The following is an 18,754-nucleotide window of genomic DNA, read 5'->3' on the forward strand; positions in this document are numbered from 1 at the left end:
TTTCCAATTTAGCTAATAATTCCCCATGTGTAACCATATCAAATGACTTACTGAAATCAAGGTAAATTAGATCCACTATGCTTCCTTTGTCTAAATAATCTGTTACCTTCTCAAAGAAGGTGATCAGGTTGGTTTGGCATGATCTACCTTTTGTAAAACCATGTTGTATTTTGTCTCAATTACCATTCACCTCAATGTCCTTAACTACTTTCTCCTTCAAAATTTTTTCCAAGACTTTGCATACTACAGATGTCAAACTAACAGGCCTGTAGTTACCCGGATCACTTTTTTTTCCTTTCTTAAAAATAGGAACTATGTTAGCAATTCTCCAGTCATACGGTACAGCCCCTGAGTTTACAGATTCATTAAAAATTCTTGATAATGGGCTTGCAATTTCGTGTGCCAGTTCCTTTAATATTTTTGGATGAAGATTATCTGGATCCCCCGATTTAGTCCCATTAAGCTGTTTCAGTTTTGCTTCTACCTCAGATATGGTAATATCTACCTCCATATCCTCATTCCCATTTGTCATCCTACCATTATCCCTAAGCTCCTCATTAGCCTCATTAAAGACTGAGGCAAAGTATTTGTTTAGATATTGGGCCATGCCTAGATTATCCTTGACCTTCATCCTCAGTGTTTAGCGGTCCCACTTCTTTCTTTGTTTTCTTCTTATTTATATTACTATAGAACCTTTTACTATTGGTTTTAATTCCCTTTGCAAGGTCCAACTTTACATGGCTTTTGGCCTTTCTCACTTTATCCCCCTACATGTTCTGACCTCAATAAGGTAGCTTTCCTTGCCAATCCCTCTCATCTTCCACTCCTTATAGGCTTTCTGCTTTTTGTTAATCACCTCTCTGAGATACTTGCTCATCCAGCTTGGTCTACAACTCCTGCCTATGAATTTTTTCCCCTTTCTTGGGATGCAGGCTTCTGATTGTTTCTGCAACTTTGACTTGAAGTAATTCCAGGCCTCTTCCACCTTTAGATCCACAAGTTCTTCAGTCCAATCCACTTCCCTAATTTCCTTAATTTTTTAAAGTTAACCCTTTTGAAATCAACAACCCTAGTCACAGATCTATTTTTGTTTATCCTTCCATTTAGTTTGAATTGAATTAGCTCATGATCGCTCGAACCAAGGTTGTCCCCTACAACCATTTCTTCTATGAGGTCCTCACTACTCACCAAAACCAAATCTAAAATGACATCCCCTCTTGTTGGTTCAGCAACTACTTGGTGAAGGAATCCATCAGCTATCGCATCCAGGAAAATCTGAGCCTTATTATTATTATTACTAGCACTTGTCCTCGAGTCTATATCTGGAAAGTTAAATCTCCCATGATCACACAATTCCCATTAGTATTTACTTCATTAAAAAGGTCTCTATCCATATTCCATTAGTATTTACTCCATTAAAGAGGTCTCTATCCATATCCAAATTGGATCCCGGTGGTCTGTAGCACTCCCAAGCACTATCCCTGGGGAGGCTCTAATAGTTTTCTTCTAAAAAAAAATGTGATTTTTGCCCAGACAGACTCTGTCTTATCCATTCCATCACTTCTTATTTCTTTACAGTCTATCTCATCATTGATATACAATGCTACTCCACCACCTTTGCCTTTATTTCTATCTTTCCTAAACAGCACATACCCTTCAATACCTGTACTCCAGTCATGACTACTATTCCACCATGTTTCTGTTATCCCTATAATAACTTCCTGCACCAGTAGCTCTAGTTCACTTCCTGCACCAGTAGCTCTAGTTCCTTCATTTTGTTACCTAGGCTCCTCACATTAGTGTACAAACATCTTAATTTTTGCTGTTTGGCTTCGTTCATATTCTTTACCCTATTGGGCACAGACATTCTACCACCAGTATCACCTATTAGACTAGTATCTACACTACTTCCTCCTTATGTCCATTCTCCTACCCACGGCTGTATCCTTTCTTATTTTGTTTTCTTCCCTCTCAATGTTAAAATCCGGCGTGGAGATTACCTGGAGATCTCCCAACCATCTCCCCCAAATTCCTAGTTTAAAGCTCTCTTAATCAGTTGTGCCAGCCTCCATCCGAGAAGTCTATTTCCCTCCCTACTCAGGTGAAGTCCATCCCAAGAGAACAGTCCTCTGTCCATTAATGCTTCCCAGTGGCCGTACATCCCAAAGCCCTCCTTAAAGCACCACTGCCTGAGCCATCTGTTGATCATCATAATCTTGTCAGACCTTTGTTGCCCTTCTCTAGGAACAGGCAGAATCCCACTGAAGATCACCTGAGCCTCGATTTCCTTAAGCATCTTCCCCAGCCTGGCATAGTCTCCCTTGATACGTTCCAGCGAGAATCTTGCCATATAATTTGTTCCCACATGAAGGACAATCAGTGAATTCTTTCCTACTCCTGTTAGGATCCTCTTCAGCCTCAGGCCAACATCTCGTATCTTAGCACCCGGCAGACAGCACACCCTTCTGTTCCCTAGATCAGCTCTGGTTACAGGCCTGTCTATTCTTCTCAGTAAGGAGTCCCCAATCATGTAGATCTGCCTTTTCCTGGTGATGGTGCGATTCTCCTGTCTATCCCCTGTTCCCTCTGGCTGCAAGTCCTTTCGATTCCTATTGTCCCTTGCAATCCTCTGCAACCCATCTTGTATCCTCCTGGCGATCATATTTGGTGTTATCTCCATTGACTCTTCCACTCTTCCTACTTAACTAGCTGCTGTTCTCTTCTTCCTTGCCCTCTCATCTTCAGTTACCACCTGCTGTGCCCCTTCTTCATTTTCCAACTCCGCAAACCTGTTCCTGAGCTCTATTTCTCCTTCGCTAGCCCATCTTTTCCTCTTCCTGTTCTCTTAGTCACATGCTTCCACTGTCCACCCAGCAGTCTCCCTTCAGAGTTCTTTGGTCCTGCTTCCATCTGCAAGTCTGAGCTTTTCCCTTCAGCCTCCTCTTGTCTTTGCTCCATCATCCACTCAAACCCCCTTCTAAACTCAACCAGAGTTTTCACTTGCATCTCCAATCCTTGGATCTTTTCTTCCATCAGCTCTATCAGACGGCACTTCATGCAGACAAAACTCTTTCCAGGTATCCCCTCCAGGATCATGTACATGCCACAGCTTCCACATCCAGTCATCTTCATTGCGTCTTCCAATGCTTGGGTCACTACCACTGCTGCCTCTGTATCTGCCGTCGCCTTCTCACCTAAATCAAATACCTTCTCCTCCAACAGAACTCCCACTCAAACTCCCCGTTTACAGCTCTGTTTGCTGGCTCCTGTGCTTCTGCAGCTATCTGTGCCGCTGCCTGACTGGCTGGCTACCGTTATAGGACCCTAGTCTGAGAAGCCCCGCCCCCTAATCAGGCTCAGCTTCTCTCCCAGCACACTGCCGGTACCAGCCTCTTCTCCTCCAACAGAACCCCACTCAAACTCCCCTGTTTACAGCTCTGTTTGCTGGCTCCTGTGCCGCTGCAGCTGTCTGACTCTGAATAGCCTCAGCTTTCCATAATGTTTCCCATTGTATCACTAAAATAGCTAGGGACTGATTTGTCTGAGCATCTTATCCCCAAAATCACAGCCCCATACACCTGCAAGAAACAGATTTGACCACTTCCCCGCCACCCACCTCTCTTCTTTCCAGGGAGAAGCCTTTAGACCATGTGATTTTCAGTTGAGAGTGTCCACACTTGCAATCTCCCACTCATGTTAGCGTTGCTTCTGAAAGCATTCCAGGGCACTTAGGGTATCAGACAACTATTCATATTGGTTGGATGGTTTGGTTTTGTCGGCCTGAGGCTTTAATGCCCAAAGGATAGGGCTAAGACAATGCCTGCCTAGACTTGGCTGCCTGTGAAGGGCCTGTATAGTGAGGAGGCTACTCTTTTAGGTAAAAATATTCCCCCCGTTAGAAACGCCAAACCCCTGATCACCAGAGAAAATAGCCATGTTTGTCTCCAGTAGTGATACCAGGTTAACTGATGCACACTCAGGAATTTTCTGGGCTTATAAAATGGATGCTGGGGTGGGAGGCTAGTATAGAAACAAATAAATGGTGGGCCAAGAGGCTACTTACTGCCTGAACATTAGGGCAAGGGAACCCGCAGTAGCAGCTGGAAATAACAGCCCAGTAGCTAGGGCATGGTGACCTGCAACAGCGGCTGGGGGATGGTAGACCAATATTTTCCCAATCTTTTAGGTGTTGCAGGAAATGTATCCTCTATTACACTTCCCCAAGGTGCACAAGGAGGGATATCTAGCTATAATTTGGCTACAGTAGCTGCAGACCTCTTTTACCTTGTTTCACAATACTCAGCACATTCTGGCCTGAATCTTGGGGTTGTTTATGTTTGTCTGTTTGTTTTTTAAAAATCTATTTCACTATTTGATTCTCTAATTTTAATTAGGATGGCTGGACTTCCTCCCTGAAAGAGAAAGTATTCCCTTTGTGGAGATCTGGGTATGTAGGAATCAGTGCATGTCTATGGCCTGGAGTTTTCTGCATGGATTTGCCATGCTGCACTCTGTGAGGGGGATCCAGGTACTGAGGATTATCTGCCTTCCTGCACTCTGTGAAGAGGAGAAGGGATGATATTATTCTTTTATTTCCCCTTTGGGAGTTTGTCCCCATAATACTGCTTCAGACAGGGGAGCAAAACTGGGCTCAGAGACTGTTCCAAAATGACAGGTTTCAGAGTAGCAGCCGTGTTAGTCTGTATTCGCAAAAAGAAAAGGAGTACTTGTAGCACCTTAGAGACTAACAAATTTATTAGAGCATAAGCTTTCGTGAGCTACAGCTCACTTCATCCGATGAAGTGAGCTGTAGCTCACGAAAGCTTATGCTCTAATAAATTTGTTAGTCTCTAAGGTGCCACAAGTACTCCTTTTCTTTTTGTTCCAAAATGTATTTCTGGTAGCTACCAATTGCCGTGTCCTTAAAGATGCTGGTCTTATTTGTCTCCATCTCCCATATAAGCCTCTTCTGGGTCTCTCAAAGATGGGCTCTCCAGATGTTCCACCCATCTCTATTGCATGGCATTTACATGGGCCAGAGAGATCTGTGTTTTTCTGGGAGGTCTCAGCATGGTATATAAGTTGGAATTTCAGGAGGACCGGGGCTTTTATAAAGGTGACATTGGGGCAGGAAGCTAGGCCTGAAGGCTCCTTACCGTGCACTTTGCTATTGACTGTGTCAATGCTGTGTCTTCATGTCCTCCACACAGTCAGAGGTATGGCTGCTGGTGTGGGCTATGCATATTCAGTCATGGTCATCCATCTGGTGCGCTGCCCTTCTAGCGTCACTTCCCTTATGGAGATGGGGAAACAGGGGCTGCTGGCCCTGAGGTAGGGTTGCCAGGTTTCCAGTTTTCGACCGGAACACCCAGTCGAAAAGGGACCCCAGGGGCTCCAGTTGCTGACTGGGCTGTTAAAAGTCCAGTCAGTGGCGCAGTAGGTACCTGCCTGCCCTGGCTCTGCACGGCTCCTGGAAGTGACTGGCATGTCCCTGCAGCCCTTAGGTGCAGGGGAGGCCACGAAGGCTCCCCGCACTGTCCCCGCCCCGAGCGCCAGCTCCACAACTCCCATTGGACAGGAACCTGCTTGACTGCCAGAGCCTACAATGAATTGTGGGGCAATGAGGTATATCACTTTACTTGCAGATTTTACATGGAAATCAGTGAGACAAAATGAATAAAGAACTGGACTTTTAAAAAGGTAAAATATGTGATTTCTGTAAAAGGAGGCCAGCAATTTTAAAGAAAATTTCTCTCAATCTCATACAGTGTGAATGGCACAGAATGGCTCTTTCAGTGGCACCAAAGATTGGCCTGAAGTAAAAGTATTGTTCTGATACCATATTTCCACGTTCTTTTTATCTAGTCAAAATAGAATTGTAATATAAAATTTAGCAAGCTAAGTCACACTTAAAATACTGCACTTTGTGAAAAGTCAAAAATCACTCTTTAAAATTATGTATCTTAGTATTTATATGCTCCCCATCTCCACAGTGTCTAATATTTACAGTGATAAATTGAAACCATCACAAATCATCAATTGATACTGTAGCTAATGTCTTTTAGAAAGCTTCACATTGCTGGGGATAATGCTGCAGTTGCTTTCTGCTGCCTCTATATTGAACGCTGAGGCAGCGTAACAGAGAAATCCTGCAAGGACTCTAGAATATTTTAAGGCTAGCCGTATGTGCAAACTCCAACAGAAATGTCCTAATTGCTTTTGGTCTTTCGGTCTCATTCTGGTATTTTTTGCTTACCTGTGTGTTTCTTGATCTATACCATACATCTCCTAAATAGTTCAAAAAGCAAATATACTGCTAGGTCTTTTCTATCAAGGCTGGTGCATAATACCAAATAAGGTAAGGATTTTATGTAACTGCCAGTTCCAAATCTGCAATAGCCTGGAGAAACATCTGCTCATACAAGCGCCAAATTTAATCTGCTCCTTTTAAGTATATAGCAGATATGTTTGTCTAAATGTTAAATATTAGGGCTGTCGATTAATCGCAGTTAACTCACGTGATTAACTAAAAAATTAATCACGATTAATAGCAGTTTTAATTGCATTGTTAAACAACAGAATACCAATTGAAATTTATTAAATATTTTGAATGTTTTTCTTGTTCAGACAATCTCTAAGACAAACTAGTTTGTTTACATTTACAGGAGATAATGCTGCCCTCTTCTTATTTACAATGTTACCAGAAAGTGAGAACAGGCATTTGCACGGCACTTTTGTACATGGCATTGCAAGGTATTTACATGCCAGATATGCTAAACATTTGTATGCCCCTTCATGCTTCAGCCACCATTCCAGAGGACATGCTTCCATGCTCATGGCGCTCGTTAAAAAAACGCGTTAATTAAATTTGTGACTGAACTCCTTGGGGAAAAATTCTATGTCCCCGCTCTGTTTTATGTGCATTCTGCCATACATTTCATGTTATAGCAGTCTCGGATGATGACCCAGTACATGTTATTCATTTTAAGAATACTTTCATTGCAGATTTCACAAAACACAAAGAAGGTACCAACATGAGATTTCTAAAGATAGCTACAGCACTCGACCCAAGATTTAAGAATCTGAAGTGCCTTCCAAAATCTGAAAGGGATGAGCTGTGGAGAATGCTTTCAGAAGTCTTAAAAGAGCAACACTCCGACGCGGGCAGCATCATCGCCTGCAAATGTAAGCAAATGTAAACAAACTTGTTTGTCTGAGTGAATGGCTGAACAAGAAGTAGGACTGAGTGGACTTGTAGGAGCTAAAATTTTATGTTGTTTTATTTTTGAATGCAGAGGTTTTTTGTACATAATTCTACATTTGTAAGTTCACCTTTCATGATAAAGAGATTGCACTACAGTATTTGTATTAGATGAATTGAAAAATACTATTTCTTTTGTTTTTTTACAGTGCAAATACTTGTAATAAAAAACAAATATAAAGTGAGCACTGTACACTTTATATTCTGTGTTGTAATTGAAATTAGTATATTTGAAAATGTAGAAAACATCCAAAAATATTTAAATACATGGTATTCTATTATTGTTTAACAGTGCGACTAATCGCAATTAATTTTTTTAATTGCTTGACAGCCTTATTAAAAATATTAATAGGAAATATTTATATTTATTGTATTATGCACAGCAGCCTACAATAGCATGGTGTCAGCTATTCTTCAGGTTCAGTATAAATGCTCCTCCATTTACAAAGAAAAGGGATAACAGAATAATACACAAATTATTAGGGGCTCAATTCTGCATCAGAGAACCCAATAGTATTTTGCCATGGATTTCAATGGCAGCAAGTTATTTTCAATGCAAGCCTAGATTTTCATTTTATTTATTTTACGCCATGTAATCTGGTACCTGGATGTAAACAATATATTCAGATATTATATTGCCTTTATAGCAAAAATAACTGATTTAATAGTAAAAGCAACATTAATCTCCGCAAAATCATAGAATTGTGTGTATATATATATATATATATATATATATATATATATATGCAGTCCCAAGCTCATCATGCAAATTAAGATGCTCACAGTACCATGAGCCCATGGTGATGAGCGTGGTCCAAAATACATGTGTTAGATAGAGACTGTTTTTTAGCATTCAGTTGTTAAGTGTTTTTTTATTTACTAACTTTTTGGAAGACAGAAATACAAGTAAGTTGTTGACTATGAATACTTCCTCCACTTGTTACATATCCTGTTCCTTTCTATGATGCTCAGCTAAAACTATCTACACACCCTTTGTTAAACAGTGGAATACCATTTGCATACATATGGTATGTTACATAACAGAGCTCTCTTGTACATTTTATGTAAATTACACATTACACATTATGTACAGGATGAAAAAAACCAAGCATTACCTTATGAAAGTGACAATGAAACATGCTTGATAATAAATACTTACTTTTTTATTGATGTAATATGGGTCCAGATCCTCCAAGGGCTCGGACACCATTCCTGGAGGTATGTCACCATAAATAAATGGAAGTGACTTTCCTGCCTCCAAGTCACTATTAGGTTTCGGGCCATTTTCATCATCATCTTTACGGTCTTGTTTGGAACACTTAGCCTTTTCTGCAGCAATGCGTTGTTCAATAGCTGCAAGAGACTCTCTAGTGAAGTAGTGGAAGCTGTCAGGTCCTGGTGGTACAAGCACTGACTGCTCCATCTTTTCATCCTGCTCATTTTAATTACCATTTATTCTCTTGCACAAGAAAGTGCTAAAAGAAAACAGAAAAAGAAAAGATGAATGTGTTAGAACAATCAAGAGAAAATATTATTTATTTAGTAATATTTATTTTGCTTATGATAGCATCAGTACATGCAAATATAAAATACTAAAAACAATTTAAATGAAACTCAATTGAGCATTTAAAATAGAAATTTGATCATTTTCAAAGGCACCTATTTGGTTCTTGATAAACCAACTATATATAAGATGAAATCATTTCTCAGTTCTAGAAGCTGTTTAATCAATTTTTACCCAAAGTATTTTATCGGAGGGCTTGCCGATACAATCTTTTATTGCAACTGATATTTTATTAATTATGAAAAAGAAAGTGGTCCCACTCCAGAATCTTCAGGGAACATATTGTTAATTATAAAAGGCCCAATTCAGCAACTCTTATTCATACTGAGAAGTAATTACTCACTTGCATATTCACAAGCAGACTTATTGAAGTCAGTGGAAGAAAGAGATGCAGAATCAGGACCTAAACAAATAAAAATTGGCTCCATGTACTGCAGATAAGAGCTCTGCATTACCAAAATATATGGTTCCTACAATTACTTGTACAGCACTTACTCTCTTTACAGTTAACAAAAACAATCTTTCTTCATATTTCTCTTTCATTTAAACAATTGTTCTGTATACTAGCATTTTCTTCAGTAAAGATGTTTACAAGTGAAGAATTAAAGTATTTTTAACCAACATAATATGCAGCTTAAAAATAAGCATGGGCACAAAAATGAGTGCACAATAAAACTGCAGCTCCTGCATATTTTATGCTGCTGAATAATTTTCTGATTTTAGTAGGTACATTGTTTAAATGTGTGTTTGGGCAAGCAGTAGAGCACATCTGTTCTTTCAGAATGTAAAGAGATGTCTGCAGTCTCCCCCCATTGGTTGGCAGGGCTCTGTGAAATGACGAGGCAGCCTTTGAGGAAGGTTGGAGGATCAGTGCATTTTGAAAGAAGCATTTTGAAAAAAGCAAGAGATGAGGAATAGCAGAGATGTGAGAAAGTAAGAGATGACAGGAGGGGAGAGATCAGCAGAGCTGAGAAAGAAAACTAAAAAAGCAGCACGGGTTGCAGAAAGAAGCAGAAAAACAGAAAGGGAAGAAGAAATATTGGCAGGAAGAAATTAGGGGGCACAGGAGAGAGGAAAATTAATTAATTAGAAGAGAAAATGAAGGAGGGAAAATTAAATGAAAAAGTTGCACATCTGGAAGAAAGTAGTACTAAAATAGGAATAGAGATAAAAGCAATGAAAAAATGCCAAAAGAAAAGCAGACAGGAGAAGTGGGGGATAGAAGTCAGGGGTCGGAGGAGCAGGAAGGGTAGAGAAATACAGAAGGGGTGGAAACCTCTATCAAGAAAAAAATTAATAAAAAGAAATAGAAATTGAAAGAGCAATAAGAGATGAGAGAACAGAGGAAGAAAGAAAAGCATATAGTGGAAATGGAAACCAGTAACAGATATTATATGCATGTAATCTTAAGCAGATGGCCCATAGAATTAAAGGCAGTATAAGTACAAACATTTTAAATCACACTAGTATGTACAGTAGTGTCTCTGTTCAGGGGTGAAGGTGGGAGAAGGGAAGTAGAGTGATGAGGAGATTCCATAGCTGCACAATTTGCATTTGTTTTCCTTCATTTCTGAGACAATTTTTTAAAACATTTTTGATCAGGATATGCAAGAGAATGAAACACAGACAGAGGGATGGATTTCAAAGTGGAAAGCTGAAACTTTATTAACTATGAACTTTAATGGATGGAACTAAACCCCCACAAAATACCAGATATTTATTTGAGTCAAGGGATGTGTTAAATAATCTCATACCAAATAGTCAATATTTAGGGGTGGCCTCTTCAGCATAACCGCAATGATTTACCCCACCTCTGAATCTTCTCACTCTGCCCCCAGGAGGAGAATGAGGGTAAACATGAAGGGTACCTTAGTCTGTGAAGACTTAAGGCCTTCCCTTCTTCCGCAAGGCTAAGGGGGTCCATGCCTGACATTTTTTGGATCTCTCAGTCATGTTTACCTCTGGAAAATGGTCCCTTTGAGCCTCTCACCCAAAAATTGCAATGAAATTAGAAAATCACAACTTTTAAACACTATTCTTACTCATTAACCTTAAACTGGGCTTCCAGGATGTTGTATGAGAGGCAGAAAATCCCACCAAACATCTCGTCAATCCTTTTCTGAGGAAGGAACTCCTTCCTGACCCCCAAAACTAGCAATCAATCAGACCCACAGAATCTTAGAAACTAATTCAAATTATACCTCCATTACAAGGTAGAGAGGATGGGGCAGTACAATGGCTGCTAGGTAGTCTGAGGGCTTCCCATACAGCTAGGTAGGTATTGGGTGGGGTTGCATGAGTATCAAACTCTCCCTTCTCCCCATAGCCAATGGGTAGCACAGGAAGGTGGAGAAATCTCTCCTTCTTCCCTGCCCCCACTCACCCAGGGATAATCTCCTGAGGGATGATGGGGAGAAGGCTCTCTAGCTGCTGAACCTGCCATTCCTTTTCCCTTCCTCTCAGGACCTCAAGGGTTGTTTTTCACCTGCTGGTCTAATCATTCATACATACACCCATTGAGATGGGGGAGAAGGCCTTAAAGAGTTAAAATGTGCACTATATATTTACAATAAGCTATACTTTTTTATATATAAAAGAGCACATTTTCAAAGCATTCCCCACACTGTGTTTAGAAAATTTCCTGTATTTTCCAAGAGCCGCAAACTGGTGTTCAAGCTCCTGCAAAGTGCCCAGAGGAGGCCCTTTGAAACTTCCTTTCTATACAGACAGCTGGTGCACAGAAGCAACACAAATTGTAGACAGGAGGGAGGAAGATTTTGGCCAGTAACAGTGGGAAAATCCCATATCCTACAAAAAGTAGCTAATGGATACTCTCTGTTCATGCAGAGTTCATCAGGTGTCCTCTGTCACTTTCACCTTTCTGTTCAGTGAACTGGATGGAAGCCAAATTCCTTCAGAAGGATAGAGGGTGAATCAAACCTACAGGACTTGAATACGTAGGTGCATGAAATCTAGGTACTTTCAATCTGTTGCTTACCCACCCTGTTCAGCAACTGTGTTTACAAACAGTTGAAAAACAATACTGTATCTTCAAAAACATATCTGCATTTTTGCCTACAATTTTCCATTCAGAAAGTTATGTCTCATTATTTCTCTACAATTAATCCCAGATTATTCTTTAAATTCATTATACTCTTAGTAATACATTTTAATATTGCGCTAAGATGTAGATGACGAACTATACCACTGCTATTATGTGATATAAATAAATGAATTGTGCTAAACAAAAGATTCCACAGGAAAATCTATCAAAGTTAAATACTTTCATAATTTCTACACAAAAATAGGATACAGTCCCTTTTCCTTACACAGCTCCATGTTTCTAATCATTTAGAGGTGCACAGGGGGCAGGTTTGGCATGGGTTCAGTTGCTGCCATAGTAATTGTGAAACCAAGGGTGCAAAACACTTCTCCCAGCCCACTGTGGAGTGGAAGGGAGGCCCTGACATGAGGGGGAGAAGGGAGAGGAGATGGGATCTGGAAAGCAAGCTTGCCCCTCATTCATCCTGCAGTGTTGGATCCTGTCCTAGGCACTGGTCCTGGCTCTACGCTTTGGGCATTGAGATGTGGTACAGGCCCAGCTGCTTCTCTGTCATGGCTGGGACAAACCTGAGTGGCTCTGCAATCCCATGTGCCAGGTTGCAAATCTCAGAGTAGGGAGCCAGGCCCAGCCCTGTGGGGCAGCAGCTGCCGCTGTGGGGTGAGCGTTGGGCAGGCTCACTCTCAAGGCAAGCTCACTTCCTGGGCCCTGTCCTCCCCTCCCATCCACACTGGGCTGGGATTAGGGTTGTGGTGCTGGGGCAGAGGGTGCTGCTGTCATTAGTCCTTGCCCCCTCAGCAGTTTAATATGGTGTGTCTATTGAACTGGGAGGCTACATCTGCTCCTGGAGGTGCAGTTGTCATTAAAACTTAAAAATGAACGAAAGATGGAATTACCCAAGTGTGTAAGGCTGTGGCCTCAAAAGACTAACACAATATAACACTTCTCTCATAGGAAATGACAAGAGAAATCTTTTCCATTTATATCAGTTTGAGAAGATCTTGTCAGCTGTGTGGAAGAGAAAAGTTTTTTTTTTATTTTCTTTATTGTATTTCATGAATTTATTCTTAAGTACTAGTAAAATGAAAATAATACACTCTGGTGAAAAGAGGAATGATGCACAAACAGTTGAAGATGAAAAGGCCTAAGATCCACCAATACATATGCCCCACAAATGCAGGAAATTGTCTTTGTAGGATCAACCTTATCCTAACCTACTATTCCAAACAAAGACAACCCTACGGAGTTTGATTACTGAAGGGCAATGAGTAAATGCCCAACTATTACATTATCTCCCACGCACCCATGCAAACACCTATTTAGTGTTTTGCTGCTTTAAGTGACCACCTGAATGTTACTGCCAACTCCGATCCCAGCTTAGTGGTCCAAAAGAAGATAAACTATCCCCAAGGTCCCTATCAATACATCTTTTAGATCTCAAACTTTGTGACTAGTTCAGCCCTGTGAAAACAAGTACAATCAAACATTCAGGCAGAGTGAAAGCCACCATTTAGCAGCCAGTATTCTATCAACGGAAGAGGCCTCCACTAACATTACCAGTAGTGCTTACCATCAAGAAAGAGATGTAACGGAAGCGCTCCTGAAGCTTTCTGCTCCCCAGGGGGTTCTCTTCTTCCTCTCAGAAATGAAACCCACCCACTGCAGGACTACCATGAAGGGAGCACATTACACTTAAACACAGATAACAAGAAAAGCCTAGGTATATAATATACTGTTGTCTCTGGCTGGCTTTTGGAACAGAGAATACAGTATGCACTGATACAGTGATCATGGACTATTTAAAGGAATATTATCATTTGTGCAAGTTTATAAAAAAGGTAAATAGTGTGACCCAGGTAATTATAGGCCTGTAAGCCCGACATCAATCCCAGGCAAGATAAAGGAGTAGCTGTGTAATGGGGGCTCTCAACCCTAGAGCACCACTGGCAGCCTGGTCAGCACTACCATTGGATCCCTGCTTCAGTTTCCCAGATTTTTAATAAGTCCAATGAGGCTTGAATATTGATCAGAGCCCTTCAGGGGTCTAATTTTCAAGCCCAAAGGCAGATCATCATATGAATAGTCCTCCCCCTCAGCATTTCTAGCAGGATTGGACAGAGGCTGGGTCAACCTGAGTCTGTCAAACCCCAGTTATGTCCAAGATTGCTTAATGGTGCGGCCTTCATGACCCAGAACCCTCCCCTTGAGTCAGGGACCTCTTGTCACTAGCTGGGGGAGGATCATGCCTCTTGGGTCTAGGTCCCTATGGATGCCAAACCACAATGACCCTTTCTCAGGAGATCACACAATTTCTCTTTTTTTCCAGGGCTTCTTCAGTTGCCTGATAAAGTCTTTCATAGGAGTCAGGTTTCCCTGAGACTTACATTCATAGTCCCTTCCTTTCTAAATCTCTTCCACCCAGGAACATTCTTCCTTGGGTTCCTTTGCTAGTGAGCCCCCTCTAGGATTGCCAATTTTCTAATTGCACAAAGTCAAACACCCTTGCCCGAGACCCAGGCCCTGCCCTGCCCCTTCTCACTCCATCTCCCCTCCCTCCCTCCCTCCCTCGCTCTCCCCCACCTTCACTTACTTTCAGTAGGCTGGGGCAGGAGGTTAGGGTGCGGGAGGGGGTGAGGACTCCAGCTGGGGGTGTGGGCTCTGGGATGGGGCCGGGGATGAGTGGATTGGAGTGTAAGAGGGGACTCTGGGCTGGAGCCAAGGGATTTGGAGTGCAGGTGCTGGAGGGGGTGTGGGGTCCAGGGTGGAGCTGGGAATGCGGGGTTTGGGGTGTAGGAAGGGGCTCCAAGCGGGGGCAGCTGGTTGGGGTGCAGGAGTGGGTGTGAGCTCCAGCCAGGCGGTGCTTACCTCAGGTGGCTCCTGGTCCATGGTGCAGCGGGGCTAAGGCATGCTTCCTGCCTGCCCTGGCTACCTGTGGCCCCTGAAAACAGCCGGCATATCTGGCTCCTAGTCGCAGGGGTGGCCAGACGGCTCTATGCTGTGTGCACTGCCCGCCCCTGCAAGCACCACCCCCACAGCTCTTACTGGCCGTGATTCCCAGCCAATGGCAACTGCAGAGCTAGCACTTGGGGTGGGGGCAGCGCGTGGAACTTCCCTGATCGGCTCTGTGTCTAGGGGCCATAGGGACATGCCAATTGCTTCTGGGAGCTACGCGAAGCCAGGGCAGACAGGGAGCCTACCTTAGTCCCAATGCACCGCCAACTGGACTTTTAACGGCTCAGTCAGCAGTACTGACCAGAGCCACCAGGGTCCCATTTCGACCGGACGGTTCCGGTCGAAAACCGGACGCCTGGCAACCCTAGCCCCCTCACCAGATTCCTGGAAGCTTTCTCTATAGGAGTTTTCTCTTTCTGGGAACTGTTCCTCTCCCCAAGAGTCTCCTTTTATCTTGCCCAGGTGTTCCCTGCCTAATTAACTGCCTCCCAGTAACTCAATGAGCTAACTAATCCTAGGTGAATCTGAATTGTCTCATTACCCCGTATGTCTCTTTCCTATCCTTCTCCTTTTTCCTTCTGTCTAATAAGAATCTGGCTTAGCTGGCCAAGACTGTAAATTTTGCACCACCTCTGTAAATCTGTGACCAGGCAGAGGCAACAAAAAGCAATGCCCTAAACACCCCAATGCTGGTACTCCAGGTCCTGGAGTGGCTAAGACCGTGCATTATGTCTGTGTTTCTCCATCAGAAAGGTTTCAAGCAAGAGTTAACACCAGAGACAGAACCTGCATTTTCTCTTTGCTATTCTTCTCTCTCCAATTTTGTGTGTCTTCTTTTTTCTTCTAGGAAATGAGATCAGACTTTAACAACAACAATAGCTCCAGCTAATGTCAAGTAACTTCTTCTCTTTTCCCCCAAAAGGGCAGTTATTACCATCTTTGATACCATCTAAGCAGCTATCAAACAAATTCTAAAAGCAATTTCTAGCTGGTCGGGAAAGGAACAGAGAATGTTGCTACCATACTTTACATTTCAAATCCTTCAATTGTTTTTCCTTCTTTTCTATATCTTTAACAAAAGGTTAAAAAGATGTTTAATTACGTGTAACTCCACGGTACTCACCAGACTGAAGTCTCTGTATACCAAACCCCAAATCTTTTTTGCCACTGCTTAATGCTGAACAGTGACTAGGTTACGTTAACACTTTTGGTCCGTATATTCCATCTAAATTAGTCTAACTGCCGGAAGATAGGAATAAAAATACTTGAGATACAAGATGCAAGTGATCTGACAGAGATTGTTAGAATTAGTCACTATGTGCAGCAACAAAAATTGTGCAATTATTTGCTCTGTTTCTCTCTGGTCTCACACTGCAATTGTAATGCCTGAGCTGTAGTGGTACAGTGTATTTTAAACAATCTGTTTTTCTCATGACTCCATCTCAAATCCCAGCACTGGATCTGGGGATGACTCCCTAAGGGTATTCTTGTGGATGTTACTCTTCTGTTGGCACAGGCATATCAGGCACAGCTTGGGGGAGAGGGGGTAAGAGGAGAGAGGAAATTATGCTGCTTATTTTGGTTGCCAACCATTTTTAGATATTGGAGGTGATGGTGGCTAAATACTTACATCCTGCTGCCTTCTCTTTTTATACTTCTATGGTATCACCACAGTATCTGGGTTTGAGGCTCAGGGACCCTGGGACCAGACCTAGACTTTGCTACTAGCGCTCTGTGTTATGTGGTGCATCTGTGGTTCCCTGTATATGCATCTCTCTTTAAGAGAAACTGAAAAGAGGAGTGCTGTAGGAATTTTACATGAATACTTCAATACATTTTTTCCTTTGCACTGACCCTGGCAAATTTAATACTTGCTGAACTCTTCTTTATGTTATATAGCCTAGCGATTTGCCATGTTTTGGGAGGTCAGAAATGAGTTCTCTATCCCCAAGGATAAAGAACAAAAAAAGATATTGAATCAAAGGAAATATAAAATATTTTTAAAAAATCAACACTGAAGTTAAACAAGAGAACACAAAATGAAATTGTATTACTTCCACTGCATGGTGAATCTTCTCTTTGAATTTCAAAAAGCTTTTCCTAAATGCCTGCACACAATCCCTCCCCTGCCCTTGTCCTCTCCAACAGTCTGAAGCTGATCAGTAGGGGGAGATTCAGGCAACAGAAACCTGTTGCAGTAAGCAGAATTCAATCTTTGCCCTTCACTTCGCCCTTGCCCTCTGACACACATTATGTTTTTGCTCCTGGCAAAAACAAACAAATCAGATCTGTTAAAACTCATATATCCTTGTATGTGGGAAGCCATCCCAGTAAATATACAGCAGTATTACTATTTTGAATTTATAAAGATCTTTTCATCAGTAGAACTTACAAAGCTTCGCACAAAAGTAGGTTAGCACTTAGGGTGACCAGATAGAAAATGTGAAAAATCGGGATAGGGGGCTGAGGGTAATAGGCACCTATATAAGACAAAGCCCCAAATATTGGGACGGTCCCTATAAAATTGGGACATCTGGTCACCCTAAACAGGGATTCTCAAACTGGGTATCCTGACCCCTCAGGGTGTTGTGAGATTATTACGTGGGGAGTTACGAGCTGTCAGCCTCCACCCCCAAACCCTGCTTCACCTCCATCATTTGTAATAGTGTCAAATATTTAAAAAGTGTGTTTAATGTATAAGGGGGATCACACACTCAGAGGCTTGCTGTGTGAAAGGGTTCACCAATACAAAAGTTTGAGAACCACTGCCCTATAAGCACTATCAGCTCCATTTTTACAAATCAGTAAATTGAGGGACAGAGAGGTGATTTGGTGACACTCATGATCAATTAAGTGACGGAACAGGGAATAGCACCTAAAGGCATGTCTACCCTTACCTCCGGAGTGATCGATCCAGCGGGGATCAATTTACCGCGTCTAGTGAAGACGCAATAAATCGACTGCTGAGCGTTCTCCCGTCAACTCTGGTACTTCACCGGCGCAAGAAGCATAGGCGGAGTCAACAGGGGAGCGTCTCCCCCCAAGAGGAGACTAAGGGGGGATATGATAGAGGTCTATAAAATCATGAGTGGTGTGGAGAATGTGAATAAAGAAAAGTTATTTACTTGTTCCCATAATATAAGAACTAGAGGCCACCAAATGAAATTAATAGGTAGCAGGTTTAAAACAAATAAAAGGAAGTTCTTCACTCAGTGCACAGTCAACCTGTGGAACTCCTTGCCTGAGGAGGTTGTGAAGGATAGGACTATAACAGGGTTTAAAAGAGAACTGGATACATTCATGGAGGTTAAGTCCATTAATGGCTATTAGCCAGGATGGGTAAGAAATGGTGTCCCTAGCCTCTGTTTGTCAGAGGATGGAGATGAATGGCAGGAGAGAGATCACTTGATCAATACCTGTTAGGTTCACTTCCTCTGGGGCACCTGGCACTGGCCACTGTTGTTAGACAGAATAGTGGGCTGGATGGACCTTTGGTCCAACCCAGTATGGCCATTCTTATGTTCTTATGTTAGCAGTCGACCTACCGCAGTGAAGTAGCTCTAAGTAGGTCGGTATCACGGTAAGTAGATCTAAGTATGTCAACTTCAGCTACATTATTCACATAGCTGAAGTTGCGTAATTTAGATCAATCCCCGCCAGGCCTAAGTCTCCTAACTCCGAGCTATGCTACCACAAAATACATTAATCAGTTTGCTTTACCTGCAAAAGTTTTCAGAGATGTTGTAGTACAACCTTCTATGGGCCAACGACTCTCTACTGGGTATTTATTGCTGAGGACAGAGGTGGTTCTTGAGAGAAACACTAGGAATAGCCAAGCTCAAAAAGAAGCATAATCTGACATTCACGTAGGGTACTGTTTTTGAATTAGCAAAAAGTTAAATTCCAGGAAGGACAC

General features: G+C 42.1%; 1 protein-coding gene and 1 long non-coding RNA gene across 9 annotated transcripts in view; one reads left to right on the forward strand and one right to left on the reverse strand.

Annotated features, from left to right (window-relative positions):
- Positions 1-18,754, reverse strand: part of LOC119863438 (sodium channel protein type 1 subunit alpha) — a 188,885-nt gene that overhangs the window by 114,668 nt on the left and 55,463 nt on the right. For 7 of the 8 annotated variants that reach the window (XM_038421912.2, XM_038421916.2, XM_038421911.2 and 4 more), the window contains one exon: positions 8,421-8,736. In XM_038421912.2, the coding sequence (XP_038277840.1) occupies positions 8,421-8,684 (264 nt within the window). In that variant the 5' untranslated portion in view covers positions 8,685-8,736. Of the gene's footprint in view, positions 1-8,420; positions 8,737-18,754 lie in introns of those variants that run through there. The other variant, XM_038421921.2, reaches the window with a different exon arrangement.
- Positions 1,655-17,861, forward strand: LOC122458107. Its single transcript, XR_006277978.1, has 3 exons — positions 1,655-1,665; positions 10,667-10,676; positions 17,720-17,861. It is a non-coding gene; the product is annotated as an uncharacterized LOC122458107 (long non-coding RNA).

Source organism: Dermochelys coriacea, chromosome 11 (genome assembly GCF_009764565.3).
Source record: "Dermochelys coriacea isolate rDerCor1 chromosome 11, rDerCor1.pri.v4, whole genome shotgun sequence".
Taxonomy (NCBI): domain Eukaryota; kingdom Metazoa; phylum Chordata; order Testudines; family Dermochelyidae; genus Dermochelys; species Dermochelys coriacea.